Source organism: Neofelis nebulosa, chromosome 2 (genome assembly GCF_028018385.1).
Source record: "Neofelis nebulosa isolate mNeoNeb1 chromosome 2, mNeoNeb1.pri, whole genome shotgun sequence".
Lineage (NCBI taxonomy): Eukaryota > Metazoa > Chordata > Mammalia > Carnivora > Felidae > Neofelis > Neofelis nebulosa.
In genome coordinates this window covers 208,557,580-208,575,486 of record NC_080783.1, presented here as the reverse complement: position 1 = coordinate 208,575,486, position 17,907 = coordinate 208,557,580, and the positions used below count along the sequence as shown (strand labels likewise).

At 54.7% G+C, this 17,907-nt stretch overlaps 1 protein-coding gene across 8 annotated transcripts in view; it reads right to left on the bottom strand.

The window, feature by feature from the left end:
- Positions 1-281: 281 nt before the first annotated feature.
- The window catches only part of UBR4 (ubiquitin protein ligase E3 component n-recognin 4), a 134,099-nt gene continuing 116,473 nt past the window's right edge, over positions 282-17,907 (bottom strand). For all 8 annotated transcript variants that reach the window (XM_058718883.1, XM_058718888.1, XM_058718887.1 and 5 more), the window contains 9 exons: positions 14,530-14,748; positions 13,543-13,656; positions 12,514-12,656; positions 11,968-12,093; positions 10,276-10,470; positions 7,274-7,498; positions 3,470-3,560; positions 2,618-2,780; positions 282-668 (listed from right to left, as the gene is read on the bottom strand). In XM_058718883.1, the coding sequence (XP_058574866.1) occupies positions 604-668; positions 2,618-2,780; positions 3,470-3,560; positions 7,274-7,498; positions 10,276-10,470; positions 11,968-12,093; positions 12,514-12,656; positions 13,543-13,656; positions 14,530-14,748 (1,341 nt within the window). In that variant the 3' untranslated portion in view covers positions 282-603. The remainder of the gene's footprint in view (positions 669-2,617; positions 2,781-3,469; positions 3,561-7,273; positions 7,499-10,275; positions 10,471-11,967; positions 12,094-12,513; positions 12,657-13,542; positions 13,657-14,529; positions 14,749-17,907) is intronic.

The window sequence follows — 17,907 nt, the reverse complement described above, 5'->3', positions numbered from 1 at the left end:
CGCCTTCAGCCGAGGTCTACAGTCACCGGCTCCACGGGTCTCCGGGTTCCAGCTTGTAAGGCCGAAAAACTAAGGGAGGCCGAGGGGCCTGCCCTCAGGAAGCTCAGACTCAAAGGTGCTGCCCCAGCTCGCGGGCCGGGTGGACGGGCTCCACCAGGTACTGACAAGAACGGCGACGCGGATTCGTCTGTCTTCCCGCACTCATGCCAGCAAGAGCCACACGGCCAAGGACAGCGTCTGGCCAGGGACACTCGGGCTGGGTTTAAGCAGCAGGCGACACCTTCTGTTTCAGTGTGTGCTCAGTCACTCGTTTATTTGCCAAGATGTGCGCACGCGAGTGCGGAGTCAGCCAGGACAGCGCGTGGCGCCTAGGTACGCACAGGCCCTTCCACGGCTTGGGTTACAGACAACTTCATAGCTAGTGCACCGCACACACAAGACAGAACAGGAAGCCTAAAAACCCCAAGCCACTCCAAGACATGGGGGGGAGGAGTGGTGCCGCGCGTCCCGTGGGGGAGGGGATCGATGCACACGAGGGAAGAACACGGAGGATGGAAGGCAAGCTCGCTTCGGTCTCTGCTAACTGCAGTTTCCGTGTGATCTTCAGGGGATGGAGTTCAACAGGTCCTTTAGGAAGCTCTCAGGATCAGTGATTTCTGATAACAGACCTGGAAAACAGGGGCACGCAGGGGTGGGTTAGGCGCAGGCACGCACAGCCCCCAGCCCACTGAGTCACGGCTGCCGCATCCACGCAGAGAACACCATGTGCCCCGACAAGCTCCGACACGCTGCTCCCAGGCACACTGGCGATGACGGGGAGGCAGTCACTGAGCAAGCACTCTCGTTCTGGAAGAGGAACCGGTCACGTTCTGCAACCAGGCGCCACCGTGTGTTCCAAGGCATTAAAGTGGCAGAGACCAACCCTACGACCCCCAGGGCAGAGGTTCTAACTCAGGTCCACGAACCACCGCAGGGGAGCCTCTCGTCTGCTGAAACTCCGTGCAAAACAGAGGGGCCTTCTGGAGGGAGAGAGTCCACAGCATGCAGCATACTCTCGAAGGGGCCGGGGCCAAGGAAAAGCTAACACCAGTGCCCCCAAGGGCCACGAGGAACAGAGCACAGTACCAGGGCCCTGGGCTCAGCTGGGCTTCGTTCCAACCACTAGTCCCAGGATCTCGAGCGAGCTGCCAAAGCTCAGGAGCTCCATTTCTGCAACCATCAAACGGGGACAGTAACAAGTCCTACCTGGGTCACTGTAGGGATTAAATGAGGCCACGTGTGAATGTGCGAGTGCACAGAAGGGGGCTCTGTGGCCCCCAAGCAGGGTGCTCAAAGTTAACGGCCGCCAAGCTGTTAAGCCCGAGTCCTGGCGACATTCGCGCCCAAGTCCTCTCCCCAGCATCCGTGCTAACGGGGGAAAGGTTGGCACCGATCACCCCTTGTTGGTTTTGGAAGGTGGTTTTGCCCTTGCATCTGAGCAGGGTGTGTCTGGTATTCTGAAATTTTCTGCCAGTCTAAACGAAATAATAAAATCATGCCGTAAAAACCCGACCCTGGCGTGAGGCTACAGAGGCTCCCTGCCCAGCAGGTCCCGCTCTCCCCTGCTTCAGGCTGGCGACGACGCTGCAAGCTGCGGGATAGCTGGGACGCCATGAACCGAGGCGAACACCGTCCTTCCCCTGCCACCCCCTCCTCTCGTGCTCAGACCCTCCGTCCCCACCAACAGCCTCTGCTCACACGCTCCCCAGAGCCTGGCACCGAGGACACAAATACACGGGCCACCAGCTCTCGGGCAGGAATGGCTCCCGGGAAGGCGTGTGGCTCAGGGACAACGTCGAGGCTGCAAGTTAACAAAAACGCTGAGCTGAGCGATGTCAACTTGTGACCACCAGATAGCGGGGGTAGCACTGGGCCAACAAAGGTCCATGACGGTGCTCGGCTTCTGCCGAGGCCACCGCAAAGCACAGTCAAACCGGAAGCCCCCAGCACACAGGGACCTCTGTCAGCTGGCGCAGGGCTGGGAGGAAAGCAGAATTCTGTGAGCGTCGCTAGAGACCCCTGAGAGTGTAGCTCCCAGAGGGTGAAGACAGACAAGAAAAATACTAGTGGAGGCTTTCTCCTGATGGTGGGATCTGGGGAGAACGTTTTCTTTACACAGCAGGTCTCGATCTCAGGGTCAGGCCCTGAGCTGAGATCAAAAGTTGGACGCTTAACCAACTGAATGAGCCACCAGGTGCCCCATGTTTTTCAGGTTCTTTTTTTTTTTTTAGAGGCTCTACCAATTTTCCAGGTATGCCCCACTGGAAACTCCTCTAATCTTCACAGCCTCAGTTACCCCACCTATGAAGTGGGGGTAACCACAGTTCCCCCCCGAACACATGTACCCACTGAGCAGCACAGGGCGTGGGACGCAGTAAGTCCCCACATCCCAGCTGCTGTTCCTGCTCCCAGTGGCCTGGTGTTTACTTATCTCTCCCAGACCGTTTGGCAGTGACTGACAGGCTGGTTCTTGCTTGTGTTCCTTCTGCTGTGAAGACGGAAGCTAATACCGGCCCCTCTAAGACAGACGTGGGTTTTGCTGTAAAAGATTTTTGAGAGAGAAAATCCTGACACTGACCAGCCGCATCGAGGAACTCCGAGAAGGTCTCCACTGGCATGAACTCCTCCTGGAAGGTCTTCAGGGCTTTGTCAGCAGCTTCGTAGATGGGCATGTCGTTGTGGCGGATGTATTCCGCTAGAGAGCAGGACCAGCCTCCCTCCGTGTTGCTGGTAGGCACCTTCTACAAGAACCGACAGGAGACAGGCCCGGGGGTGGATTACTTAATGCCTCGAGTCAGTCAGCCCTTCTCGATGCCAAAAAGCAGCCCTCCCGTTTACACCCAAGTTCCCCTGGAGGACGTGTTTTGGTTCCAGGAACAACAAAGTCTCCTGACATTACTCCTGCAGCCCCTTTATTATGCACCGTGTCACTTACAGGCTACAAGTCGAGACCGCTACTCCTCCCTGCAGGTGTCACATCTGCATTTCCCCAGGAAAAGGGGATCTCACCATGCTTCACTCAGATTGTACAAGGAACCATCCCCAAACCCTCTGACTCTCTCAAGGCAGAGAGCAGTGTCCCTACCGGAAGCTAGGCTGGAGTAGGTCACACTCACACAAGGCAACGGACTTTACCCAAACGGAGGGGCCAAGGGCAAACAGAGGGTGACTCAGGAGGGAAGGTCTGCCTGGGGAAGTGAGTTTGCAGCAGGCCTGAGACCAGGTGACAGGAGCGGTCTGGGCTACAAACGGACGTCGCAGGTGAAAGGGTCTAAGCGACGGTGGAAATCCTTCCGCAGGGGAGGCAGCTCGCTTCCCAGCAGAGGCCAGAGGGGGAGCAGCCGCCCCGCTGCTGCGTGGGGTCAGAGCCAGCAGCACAAAAAGTTCAAACTCTTGCAGAAGGCAGTCGAGCTTCCGATGGCTTCCCTACCTTAAACATGTTGTAAATGAGATCGACGAGGGCCCAAAAGAGAAGGGAAGAGCGATAAGCAGAGTAGTCCTTCACTGCCTTGTCGGTCAGCCTGGAAAAGAAAATCGAATTGCATGTCCGTGAAGACGCTGGAGGGATACACGCGAGGATGGAGCGGAGCAAGTCAAGGATCCAGGAATCTACGCACGTCTCCACGTCAGCTACTTGCCTATCTTCTCGGGAAAAAGCAGCTGTGGGCAAGAACTGAAGCCTGGACCCAGGGGTTTACTTACTATAAAATGATCCATGAAATACTCATCCTTAGTACTGACTCTCTTCCGGATCAGGGTGAATCAGAATAGGGGGAACACCACGTGCAACGTGGCAACCAGAGGCCACTGCCATGAAGAGATGCCAGGGAGGCCCGCGCATCCCTGCTCTGTGGAGCCCCACACGAGCTCTCGGACTTGCCAGCACCTCATACGTGAAGGGGAAACAGGGCTCTACCTCAGCCTTGACATCCCCGCTGGGAGCCATTTCCACAAATACAGTCAGCAGACTAAACCAGCCAAACACAGGGAATTGTTAACCACGGGCTGTGTTAAAAACAAAAACAAAACGGCGAGCTGGTGGAAAACTGGCCCTGGGCAACGGTAACGTCCAGGATGGAAGATGCAACCGCCACCTCTAAATCCCGGGCTGTCCCAGAGCCACCGCCACAGTCCCGGTCTCTGCCCAGGACCAGCTCTACCCAACCTAACGACTCAGCGCAGGATTCAGGCCAGCGGGCTCTTGGAACAGCGGGGCGGTCCGGGACACCATCCTCTGCCCTCTCAGCAGGCACTCCTGGCTTGAGGAGCGAGGACACTAGATCACAGTGGTAAAGCCACTATGAAGCGCAGACAGAGCAGACACCCCTCTGCCATAGGATTCAGTTTCTACCGTCCGAGATCTACAAGACGTTTTGTTTGCGAACTGCCTTCGCATCTGCAGTAAATAAAAGCTAGATGAACCCTCGTCACAGAAATTCTGTCTTAAAACGCACTAGAACATAGTCCGTAACTAAGGGAACTAAAATTGAGTATTAGAGTATCTGGTATCTGTGTGTAGGTAAGAATCATAAAGTGAGACCGTCCCATATGGGCCTTAAGAGAAGGAACTGTGTGTGGCGGGGCGGGGGGTGAGGGGGGCTTGGGGGGCTCAGTCGGTTGAGCGTCCGACTTCAGCTCAGGTCACGATCTCACGGTCCGTGAGTTCGAGCCCCGCGTCGGGCTCTGTGCTGACAGCTCAGAGCCTGGAGGCTGCTTCGGATTCTGTGTCTCCCTCTCTCTCTGCCCCTCCCCTGCCCATGCTCTGTCTCTCTCTGTCTCAAAAATAAACAAAAACGTTTATTAAAAAAAAAAAAATTTTTTTTAAATAAATAAATAAAGTGTCTGTGTGTAGGTAAGAATCATAAAGTGAGACCATCCCATATGGGCCTTAAGAGAAGGAACTGTGTGGTGGGGCGGGGGGGGGGGGGGTGCTTGGGGGGCTCAGTCAGTTGAGCAACTGACTTCGGCTCAGGTCATAATCTGGCAGTTCGTGAGTTCGAGCCCCGCGTCGGGCTCTGTACTGACAGCTCAGAGCCTGGAGCCTGCTTCGGATTCTGTGTCTCCATCTCTCTGCCCCTTCCCCACTCTCATGTTCTGTCTCTCCAAAATGAATATACGTTAAAAAAAAAAAAAAGAGAGAGAGAAGGAACTGTGGGGCCCGGGATGGCATCCACACGTACACTCAGCAAAGGTAAATTCATTAACAAAATGAAGTCAGACAATTCTGTTTGCTACAATATTCTTCCCGTTCCCTCCCTGCACCCCCATATCCTCCAGGGCACCCGCTGTCTCCCACCTGCCCTGCGTGCGGACTCGGCAGCCCACAGCGAGGTCTGCTGCCAGGCCAGCCTGGGGGCAAGGGTGACACCCACTCGTCTGTGACTCTGCCTGCTGCCCACAGGACACCAGATAGGGCTCAGACGGAAGCCTAAGTCCCAGGCCTAACGACTTACAAGTTCCTGGCAGAGGAACCCTTCTTCCTGAATGTAAAACACGCACAAGAGGTCAACTTCTCTCGGTGCAAATTCCTAGATTTTTGTATCGGCTACTGCCTCCCACCCATCACAGACTCAGGACAAAGCCTGCTGCTGCCAGGGACACCGCCCAACCGCCAGAACGACGCCCTCTGAGTGTCCCTCCGGCACAGTCTCTCCTCAGAGAGTGTCCCAATACGGGGCTCACGCCCGGCACCTCCCCCAGCCTGTTTCAGGGGCTCCAACTCAGGCCTCCACCCCACGCCAGACTCGGTGGCTGCTGTGCTTTGGTAAGCAGGAATCGAGCGACCTGCCCAACTTAATTATTTGAGGCGAATTAATAAAGGTGAGTAAACTGCCACAAAGAAAATGGCAACCCGTGAGGGCAGCTCACACTGGATTTCCTAAGTGAGCTGTGACCAGATGGGCTTTTCCCCCACTGCCTGGGACAGCAGAGAGTTCTGGTCTCCTAACTGAAAGCAAAACGGCTCCTGTGGGTTCAAATCTCACAGCTGCCACCGAGGGCCAGTGCCCAGCAGACAGCCACCCTCACAGGGACAGGCTGAGCCTGGCTTACGAACAACCTGCTACCTTCCAGATCGAACTTCTGATTTCTAGCGGCTAGCTCAGCATGAATGCTCTGGACTCTGGGAAACACAGGACAGTGATACGTCTGAAAGGGGGCATGGGTTAGGTGCGAACTTGAATGAGACTCACCCCCTCCTCCTCTACACAGAGCAGCTAGTACTGGCAGGACTCAAGAGCAGAGCTCTGACCTAGTCCCTGAGGGTGGAGGGGCCTTTGACTGGCAACGCGGATAAACCAGAGCTGGTGGGGGTAAAAGGTACCAGGTGCCGATCCAGGCACATGGCTGTGCCCACTTGGTCTGTCATTATCAGGGGCTTGAAAGCCTGTAAATGTGGAAATGTTCCCTTGGATCCTAGCAAGGGCAGACAGACAAGAACAGATCTTCCAGACGTGAAGATTTCCCTGGAGTGCCAGAAGCAAGCTGACAAACCTACACCCTTCTCAAGCCCAGGAGAGGCAGACACAGCACATGGGCCACCATGAGCCGAGAGAGGAGTCCCGTGGAGTCCACGCAACGTGTGGCAACCCTGTGGTCATCTCAAAGGGCTTCTTGTTGTTTACAGCTGTTTTTCTCAAGATGCTGCCCATCTGACCCAAATCACAGCACAAGGTCATGAGAACAAAGACGCTTCCTTCCTTGAAAGATCGTTCTTTCTTTGGGACGTGTCCACACGAACAGGAGAAACAGAAGAAAGGCTCGTGGAACGTGGGGCAGACAGCACAGGAATGTGACCAGGGAGAGAGATAATGAGCTTTTCATGGTCAGAAAAGAAAATCCCCAGTGCAGCCATGCGGAAGCTTTCCCAGTTTATGGCCAGGCCAGCAAGACTGGGAAAACCCAGTCACCTGCCCTAGCTCCCTGCTGGCCCTCATCCTCCTCACCAGTAGTCTCACCCTGCGCCTGGCTGGCTGCTTCTCTGAAATCTTCCACAGACTCAAGCCTCACTCCACTTTTCCAGAGGCTGAACACGAGACCCACAGGTGGCCAAGGCACCTGCTGGCCATCGAGCCTAGACCCTTGGCACCACAAGGGACAGGGTCAATGACCGAGTCAAACGAGCAGGCCCTCACTTACCACACACGCTGCAAAGCAGCTTTTACACACAACGGGAAATATGTAATCCAGGCACCAGGCAGCCCAGAAGACGGGACTTCCTGAGGCAGAGACTGACCTGGTGGCTCCCCCTGGAGCCACTGCCCGGGCCTGAGAGGTCACCAGCAGCCTCCGCAGGATTTCCACGCGTGTGGCTCTCCACTTCTCGGGGGGCAGGATGTGGAGGGCCAGGACCGTGAAATAGTGGGGCCCGTCCACTTCAAAGGCACTCTCCACCCACTTCTCCTTGGGCTGCTCCAGAAAGCCCTGGAGGTTCTTCTCCTCTCGGGAAGTTGCTCGGGTTCTGGAACAAAAGGGACACAATGAAACCAGGGCAGAAGCAGGGTACCAGCAGCAAGAGGAGAGGAGGTTTGGTCAACATCTCGTCTTCTTTTAAGCTTTTGAACGCTTGGATCACGAAACATGGCCACCCACTCTTAAGGAGCCCTCCTACCCCCTCCCCAAGGACTGCTTCTTCCCTTCTAGAAAGCCCTACTTGGTGGCACTTTCCCTGCCCCCATCAACTCCTAGCTCAGCTCTGACACGATTCCAAACACCTACTGGCTCTTGAGCCCCCTGCATATGGCAGACAAGGTCACAAACACTCCACCAACAAAGTGACCGAACGACTCTGGAAGGTGACAGCTAGCACCTTCTTACCACGGTATCTGAAACCTAGAGAAGCGAAGTGACCTTCCCTAAGCCAGTGAGTCTGTAAGTGAAGAAGCTAATGTGTGTCCAGAACCTGACTCTGCAACCCAGCCCATGTTCTCGCTTGCCCCACGTAGTCCCCAGAGCTAGGCTGTTTGCATTGGTTCCCGTGTTGCACCCTCCATATCTCATGGTTTCCTTACGTGTGTGTGTTCTTCCTTCATTCGAACAGCTGCCTCCGAGCAAGCACTGCTTCCTGTTCTCTCTCCTGCCTAAACTGTGGGCACATGGTCCTGAACTTTACTACCAGGCACTGCTCTGGGAGCCCGAATGGATCATCTCACCTAATCGTGACAACGGCCCTAGGACACAGGTACCGGATCCACACCTATTTCACAGAAGAGGACACAACAGAGAAGACAGCTACCTTGCCCACAATCGCATGCTGGGGAGTGGAAGAATGAGGCTTTGAACCCTGGCAGTCTGGCTGCCAAGCTGGCCCTCCACGTTCTTGATCCACGCAAAGGCCCTTGCCCAGCACCACAGAGCTTCGGTGAGCGGCACTGGGGCGGCACAGAGACCCCACTGGAGGCCTTCCTGACCGCATATCCCTGACCCTATCACCTGGATGGCGCTCTCATGCCAAGAGCACCTACCGCCCTGTCCTTATCCCAAGGGGGGGGTGGGGGTTGCGGAGGAGAACAAAACACAACCCCAAAAGCCGTGACAGTCCAAGCCACCAGGCCCACAGACGGCACCGGCAAATGCCGGACTGTGGGAAGGCAGAAGGGGGCTGTGTGCAAGGACACCGTGCTTCCTTCTGCTGAGAATGGACAAGGATGGCACAGATGGGTGGACTCGACTGGACTTTCCAGAACTGGGAGTCAGAAGCGTTCTGCCACCGTAGGACCTGCCCCACTCCGCTCTGGCTCACAGCATGACCTCCTTGCCTGTATACACAAACGTGACCAGGCTCATGCCAAGGTGAAGCGACCAGCTGGGGGAGCAGTCTATGGCTGCGCAACAGCGCCTCTGCGTGAAGCTTCCACGTGAGGCTCTGACCAAGACACATCCGTGACATAGCCAACACCCTCCCTGGTCAAGGGGCTCGAGCCTGAGTTACCAGTACATGGCCCCTGAGAAACACAGGACACCTGTGGTCACCGGCTCTTCAGCCGGGCGAGTCACGCTGCCTCTCTGGGCGCCGCACACCCTGCCGGAGAGCAGGGCAGTCCGCTCTGCCGCACAGCTGCCAAGGGACAGGTCTCCGCAGAGCCAACGGCTCCGTCAAAGGCCGAACAAACACCGGCAGTTAGCACTGCCGGGGCCTGCAGCGATCTAGAGAGTGAGAACATCCGTGCCGTCGATGATGTGGGTGTCTGAGAGTCTCAGCAGTTTAGCAGAGGGTGTCACGCCCTGACAGAGACCTGCCCGTGCGTCTTGTTAAGGATGAGGCCTGCGTTCTGGAGCTCAGCCTTCTATCTCACCGGGAAATAGGAGGGAAGGAGAAAACAACATTGGTGAAGACAGAAGGCCAGAAAGGACAAGAGACAGACTGTCCTGTTGCCTAACCCAGACTGCAGCTGCCTTAGGCGGACCGTACCCAGTCTTTCAACAGCTGGCCAGTTCCCTGCCCGAAGCAGGTAGGAGACTCTTGTTGGAAAACAGGGCCAAAAAGCACAAAACTGTTCAAACCAGGAGCCAAAGTTTACTAAACCTTCTAACTGGCTTTTAACATCTGGGCTGATATGAACGAATGCCATTTGCTACCCTAACTGCTTCTTTAAAATTACGCTTTAGCTATCAGTCTAACTGCTCCGCGATGTATACACAGATAAAAATACAAACCCACTCTCCTCCTGGTTATCAGCCAACTTTTCCAATCTTCGACACTTCCTACTCTCAATGTGCCAGAAGCACTGCTCACCGGGGGAGAAACCAGGATCCAAGTCCAGTCTTCCATTTATGAAAACGGTCTTTGGTTCCGCCGCAGCCCCCAGTTATGAAACCTTCCCCTGTAACACCCTGTGTCCCCTTGACAGTGACTATGTGCGGTTCTGATCCATGGCCTCCCCACCCAAGAGCACCGAGTCTTATGGGTAGTGGAGGCAACATCGTAGTAGAAGCTAAGGAGGTTCTCTGGTGGGCTGGCCTCTCCCAGTTCCTGGTTCCCCTCTGGGCGGAGCGTCAGTCCAAGGACACAGCCTTCAACTGCCCACTCGGGGGAGACGGAACCGTTCTGGAAAGGAAGTCACCTTATTCTGTGTGACTCCGGAAAGCCGCAGAACTCGCGTGCTTCAGTAAAGGCTACCCGAGGCCAGCCATCTGCCCTGGAACTAACTCGGGCAGACATAGAAATGTTGACACCTTGCTGGGCAGAGGGGCACGGGGCGGGCCGGCCAGACGCCCACTGGGGAGCGAGATACTGACGTGTTCAGGACGTAAAGCACAGTGTGGACGATGTAGGGGATCAGGTGGATGTTGCTCTCCCGGCCGCCGCCGCCGGTGTCCGCGCTGAACGACTGCTCCATGGCAAAGCGCAGGAAGAGCAGCTTCATGTCATGGATGTTGAGCTGGTACGTGGGCTCCCGCTGGCCCGTACACTCCTGGAGGTAAGTGTTGTGCCTGCGGGGAAGCAGAATGAACGCTGTGAGCAAAGCGAGCTCCCCGGGGAAAGCCCAGTTTGGAAGGGAGAGCCCCCTCGGCACAGCCCGGTCCGATGGCTGCAAAGGTCACATAAGCAGATTGAGGAACGAAGGGGACGGCTGAGGACATGAACTGTGGCCTGTAGGAAGACAGGAGCAGATGACAACTCCATTTCTCCTATGACTGAATGTGATGCCCTCCAAGCTTTGAGAAGACCTCGCTAGTTCTGGGGGCCCTACTTCCTGAGAGACAAATGTCACAAAATGTATCACAGCCAAACCTAGCACACTTTAGAAGAAGAAACATGGGAAGTATTCATTCTTACAAGGTGATCTATTCATAAGAATGTTTTCTTTAACCTCCAAATGAAAGGGATTTTTCTATATTTTTTTAATATTTATTTTTGAGAGAGAGAGAGAGAGAGAGAGACAGAGCATGAGCAGGATAGGAGGAGAGAGAGAGGGAAACATGGCATCCGAAGCAGACTCCAGGCTCTGAGCTGTCAGCATAGAGCCCAATGCGGGGCTCGAACCCACGAACTGTGAGATCACGACCTGAGCTGAAGTCGGACGCTTAACCAACTGAGCCACCCAGGCACCCCGTATTTTTCTATTTTAAGAAAAGTGTATTTCAGAGAGAGCTTGCACGTGTACGCAAGTGCAGGAGGGGCAGAGAGAGATGGAGAGAGAATCCCAAGCAGGCTCCATGCTGTAAGCATGGCTCAATCCCATGAACCATGAACCGTGAGAGGATGACCTGAGCTGCAATCCAGAGTCGGATGCTCAACCTACTGAGCCACCCAGGTGCCCCTGAAAGATATTTTTCTATGTCAATACGTGCTACCATCAGCCTGGGCTCTATGTGACCTCAGGTATTTACTCAACCTCTCTGCCTCAAATTCCTCAACCAGAGAATGTGTGTAAGAGCCCGTGGTAAGCATTTTAATATGCTGCCCATCCTGATTACTGCCAGGTACCTTTCCATCCCCCAGCTTTACAACTGGACTCGGGGCGGGGCATCACTCCACCAAGCGGCAGCAAGAGCGAGGACCTCCTCAAAGCCTTAGTGACTCTAGTCTGCATTTTAGGACAAGGGAGGCTTGAAAGGAGCCCGATAATCCCCCTGGACTGAGCTATTTTCATTATTTAAATCTCAGAGGCACACACTGCAGAAGACAAATATGGGAAATTTTGGCTTTAAGGACCAAGTCAGGGTGGTGTGTCTTATGCCCTGAGATCAACAAGGGAGAAGAGGTAGCAACTAACTAGAAATTCCACGTGGTGCACCAGATGCTGAGGGTGCCGGTTTCTTGCAGCCGAGTTCCTCCCTGATCCAGATAGCTTCCCTGCCAGCACTCAAAGAAAGGGACCAGGGTTCTCAACGACAGTCACAGGCCTTCGGGCCAAGCTGATCACTGATTTTCCCCCATCTCCTGGGAACCCCGTCTTCCTATCATTCACGCTGCTCAACACTCACCTTGCCAAGCAGGTGGCAAAAGCTGATTCAGGGACGTGGGGCCCCCAGACCGGAAGGAGACCATTGCACTTAGTGTTGGCGTTCTGAAGGGCTGCGCTTTCCCACTCTTCCCGGCCACGAGCCAGCCTGGATTGGGAGAAGAGCAGGGACAAGTGACCACTGGAACTGATTTGGCAACCAGGCACCTGGGCACGTGGGGGCGGAGCAGAGTTTGCTAACACTAGGGAAAGAAGTTAGCCCATGCACCTGACTCCAGAGAGAATCAGCCCTTTGTATCATAATATGGTAAACGCCAGCTTCGCTGCTTCCGGGAAGCAAGGTTGCTTTCTCCAGCCTTAGGCCAAACGCCAAACGGATTTCTTAATCGCACAGCACAAATGGCTCTTGGCCTGTGTGATTTGACGTCAGACACCCTAATCCCCAGAGATGAAAACTTCAGGGTCGGCACCCTCCCCGCTCCCGGCACAGGGCCTTGGGCAAGGTGTCCACTGCTCTGAAGGGACACAGGCCTGGCTGAGGAGCCACTCTGCAGGAGCTAGGGCCTACCTGACGGCAGCCAGGTGGCAGTCGTAGTGCACGATGTTGAAGTGGGACACGGTGCTGTAGCCCTGCTGTTTCCGGGGCTTATTCTCCATCTCTTCCAAGGCTACCCGCTTGGTGAAGGTATAGATGCCCAGGACTTTTGTGGGCTGCAAAGACACCATGAAAAGGAGGAGCGGTGAGGCGAAGTCCAAGGCAGGCTCCGGGAGGAGGCGAAGCCGAAGACAGGGGAGCCGAGGGCCTCCCCTCCCAGGAAGGAATGCACTCAAGGAGGGGGGATGGTCAGCACCTTGGTCTCTCGGCTAAGCACTCGGCTGGGCACAGTCCCAGTGAGATGAGAAATGTGGGGAACGACCAAAATAAAGCAGATGCCGTGCAGACGGAAAGGCTAATACAGAAGCCTAAACTGACATCCTTCCCTTTTTGCTTCATTTATCTCAAAGGAAGAATAAAGTGCCTTCCTGCTAAGTCACCTGCTTTATAAAACTTATCAAGCAGTTCCCAGCAGCCTGTGCCACAGCAGGACCTACGAGCTGGAGGGGAAGAGGACGCCTTGTAGGCCTTTAGGGGAACAAGCAGGTCCCACGCTGTCCTGTTCCTGTCCGTCGTAAATCTAGGTGGATAGAGGTCCTGAGCTTCTCCCCAGGTATCCTGCTTAAGAGCAGCACGATGTGCTTTTAAAAGCCCCAGGTCTGGAGTCAGAGAAGCATGGGCTACAGTTCTGGCTCTGCTACGTGACCCTTGTTTTGCTTTGTTTTGTAGGTTTAAAAACAGAATTACCCAGTTTACATAAAGCTCTGGGCACAAGGACTGGCATATAGAAAGAATCCAACGGGTGATGATGCTGGGGGGGGGGGGGGCAGTGGTGATGAAGCCTCGTGTTCAGATCAGTCTGCCTTCCTCCCTTTAGAGAGGCAGCTGGCCCCGAGACACGCCTCAACCTCGGCCCACCTAAGAACAAAAAGGCCGGCGGGAGAAGGACGCCACCGGAGCAAGCGGCCAGGCTGCGCACCCCGCCCAGGGCGAGCGCTGTACCTGGAACTTGTACCCCTCCCTGCAGATGCAGCACGTGAGGCCCGGCTCCTCAATTAGCTCCTCCATCTGCTTCAGGAGCGCCGTCTTGGTCACGACCTGGCCCTTCTCGTTTGTCTGTAGGGGAAACCCAAGTGACACGTCAGAAGGGGATTTCCACCCGCCGCCCCCCAACCTAGCTTGGGGACACTCAGGAACAGGGCGGCCCTTCCACAGGCACCGGAAGGACAAGTCACAGAAAGGAAACCTCTGTAGGTGGCTTCCAGTGAGGGTAAAGACCCAGATTCTCCTACTCTCTTCCTCCAGGAACCACTGAAGCAGAGGAGACTAACCAGCTGGAAGCCTGGCTAGCTGCCACTTGCCCCCAAAAAAGCCCCCTTTCTTCGCGCTGGCAATCCCAAGTCCCAGCTGCCAAGGGCTGTCACATTAGGATTCGCTTCACGATTCCCACGGGAGTTTTAAAACTGCTGACGCCCAAGCTCGGCTGGTTTGGAGAAGGCTTTCCTAAGACTACGCTTCTTCTGACCCGGGGCAAGGAGAGCACAGGCCATCATGTCCAACCGACGTGGGTTCAAACTCTCGTCAACCCCTCATTAAGCATGAGCGTTGGCCTATTTCCTGTGCTTCTCAGCCTCTGTTACTCCAACCAGAGAAAGGGTATGGTAAGATCAGCCTCACTGTGTCACACAAGGGCTTAAATAAAACCTTACAAGCAAGGTGCCTAACTAAGCACAGTGCCTGGCAAGCAGTAAATCCCCTGGGAGCAGGAGTGATCATCCCCGTTCTCATGGTTTCTGTGAACTCGTTATGTCATTTAACCTCAGAGCCCCATCTGGGCGGTGGGACAACAGTCACACCTCTGAGGGGTTGTCAGGAAGGTGCACCTAGCTCCCTCCTTCTCCTCACCAGCCCAGCTCTGTCCCGAAGCATGGCTGCCTCTTCCCCAACAGTGTGGACGAGAACGTGGGGACTCCCAGAACGTGGCTTTACCGTCATGCCCAGGGTGCCCAGAGCCTTCTGCCTCATCGCCATGGCCATACGCTTCTTCTCCGCGCGGGTCTCCCTGCGGGCGGCATCGATCTTCTTGTTTACATCAGGGTGTTCCCGCAATGCCTCCAGCAGGTTCTCTGCTAGGGTCCCAATGCCCTCATCGCTGGACACCTGCTCCAGTTTATGTAGGTTGGTGATGGAGTCTGTTCCGATCAGAACCTACCAAGTGGAGACCAGAGAAATGTATGCTTCCAATTACGTGAATCAGCATGCTCTCCAGGAGCTGACAGATTGAGAAAATTCAGCAGAATGCACGCAAACTCACGTCATCTGTTCAGTTTCGATCAGACCTTTCGAACACATGCTTCAAAAGATTCTGACAAATGGAGGAGGGTTTGGCCCTGCCGCTGACCTCTGACCAGGCACTATGCTCTTTGGCTCCAGTGCCCTGGCCTATAAAGTGGTGATAATGTCAGGGTCGTGGTGAGGATTAAAACTTCATCACAGATAATTGGATGTAAAGCGGCCAGCACTGGGAGAGAGAAAGGGGCTCGGGTAAGATGCCCTAGAGAAGCAGCACCTGCGGAGGCCTGGGTGGTGGATTCAGTGACCACAGGGCAGAGCAGGCCGTGACATTCATAGCGACTGTGTTCGGTTCTTCCTCCAGAAGCCCTGTGTCCACCACACCTGGGAGCCCAGGATTCCCTCAACATAGGGGTATGAGAGGTGCGACTCCGAGTGGGAGTGGGGATGAGAAGACACTTTGTCTAGAGAACAGATATGACCGAGAAGCCCCCGTGCTCGAGAAGGCCGGCATTCGCTGCACCACAACACCGCACTGTCAACACGGGCGAAGGACAGAACACGCAGGCAGGGCTGACCCGACAAAGCCCTCCAGGTGAGCCGAGGAGGAGCGCCGTGCCACCCACAGCCCCCCGCCCCCTGCACAAGTGCATCCATGTCCACCGCTACTGTACGGATTTAACGATACGTGGAAAACAACAGAACCGACCTGCGACGTGAAATGAAAGCTCGGCACTCAACCCGGATCACCCACGGACTCATAAACCTGTCCTCAGAGCAGGTACGCTTCAAACTGGCCCGTCAGCAAAGCTACAGGTCAGCTCACGTCTCGTGCTCCTGGATGCCGAGCCCACAGTGTGGCTGCCTACTGAACTGCTGCACAGGTACCCCGACCTCCGCACGCTGGGTGTGAGCTGTGCGACTGCGTGCGTGCATCCGTGTGCGAAGCAGTGCTTTACGTGCTAGGGGAACAAAGACCCGGCCTTCTGAGGGTTACACTCTAACCGGGCGAGCAGACGCACAACAGCAGTAGCCTGACATGATGCCCCCGCCGCACCTCACTTCGAACCTCCTTGGGTTCTTCACCGCCTTCAAGGACACCACCACTCATCTGTCGCCCAACCCAGAAACAGCAGAGTTCTTGACTCGTCCGGCTTCCTCACCCACCACGGGCAACTGACCTCCAAATCCCCATTCACTCTGCCTCCCAGACGGCTGCTGAACCCACCCGCTGTCCACCTGGTGCGCCGCTCAGCTGCCATCACCTCTTACCTAGAGTATGATAAAAGCCAACCAACTATCTCTCCCGTCTGTCATCTCCTCTCCTGCCAATTCATGGCCGGGGGCACGGCCCTCAGGAGAAAACGCACACTCCTCTCTTTGGAGAATGCGCCCTGGACCCATGCTGCACCGGGACCAGCTCACGCCATGCCTCGCCCCCACTGTGCACTTCTAGTATCCTTTGGCCTCTAAGCCTCGGCAGGTGCCATACTTTCTTCTAAAAGCATCTTCTTTCCTTTGGCCCCTTTCACACTACACTTATGTCACTATTCAGCTATCAACGTGAATGTGACTCTATCTTCCCCCAGACAGTTCCCAGAGCACAGGCTATGACCGCCTTGGTTACCAATGTCGCCTGAGTCTAGCACAGCACAGGTACACAACAGGTGCTTAAAAAATGCGTTGCTAGGAAGAGAATGGCCTCAAGTGTGAACGCCACGTTCCTAACTAGATTAAGCCTTAGTCTAAAGAAACTAATTCGACTTAGTAACTACAAAGAAGCCTGGAAACCACCTGACCTGAGCTTGGCCACATCACAGCCGCACTCCTGGGTTCACCCACATAGAAGACACACGTTATAGGAACAGAGAAACCAATATACGTGAAGACTCCTTTGTAAGAAGAATGACCTCCACAAAGATGTGCTAATTATGACCATCTCTAATGAACTGAACAGAAGTCTGAAACCACTGAGACCGGGGTGAGACACAGGGAAGAATCTCTCCTGTAGCCAAGCTACCCTACTTTTGGGATGAGCTATGAGGACAGATCACCAAATGAGAGCGTGGAATGACATTCAATGCAAAAGACTATACACGGGAAAACCCAGCCCCGAGGACGCTCAAAACTCAACACTAAAAACATCCAATTAAAAGATGGGCAAAAGATATGAGCAGACAGGCTGCTGAAGCCACGCAGACGAAGCACATGGAAAGATGCGCAGCACCGCTAACCATCAGGGAAGCGCAAACTGAAATCACAGGGAGCTTATCACCATCCACCTGTCAGAGGGGCTCAACTAAAAGCCAGTGTCACCACTGGGTGGTGAGGAGGATGCAGAGGAAGATCATTCAGGCACTGCCGGTGGGAATGTAAAAGGGTGAAGCACTCTAGAAGACAGCTCAGCAGTTTCTACTGAAACTAAATATGCAGCTATGTACCCAGCAAGTGTATGCCTAGGCGTTCATCCCAGAGGAATGAAGAGCTCTACTCACGCACAAAACAACTGCATGTGAATGTTTATGGCAGTTTTATTTGTAACATCCCCAAACTGGAAACAGCCCGGATGTTCTTAACGGATGAACGGTTAAGCAACCTGGGGAACCCACACATCATGGACCACCACCGAGCAATAAAAAGGAACAGACTCTCAATACACACAACCTGGGAATCCCCCAGAAGATCATGCGGAGTGAAAAAAGCCAACCCCAAAAGGTTATATGCTGTCTGATGCCATTTACAGAACACTCTGCAAGCGACAAAACTGCAGCCATGGAGAGATCAGTAGTGGCCAGTGGTTAGTGGCGAGGTGGACAGAGCTCTCAAGAGGGCAACAAGAGGGATCCCTGTGATGACAAAGCTCCCCTGGATCCTGACTCCATCAACGTCAATATCCTGATTGTGATACTCTATGTGGTTTTGTAAGAGGTTACCATCAAGAAATGGGTATGTAGGATTTCTCTGTATTATTTAACAACTGCACGTAAACCTACAATTACCTCAAAATGAAGAGCTTGATTTAGAAAATCTCCAGCCTGGCCACCTGTCTGGGCCAGTCGGGATTTGGGAGGGGTA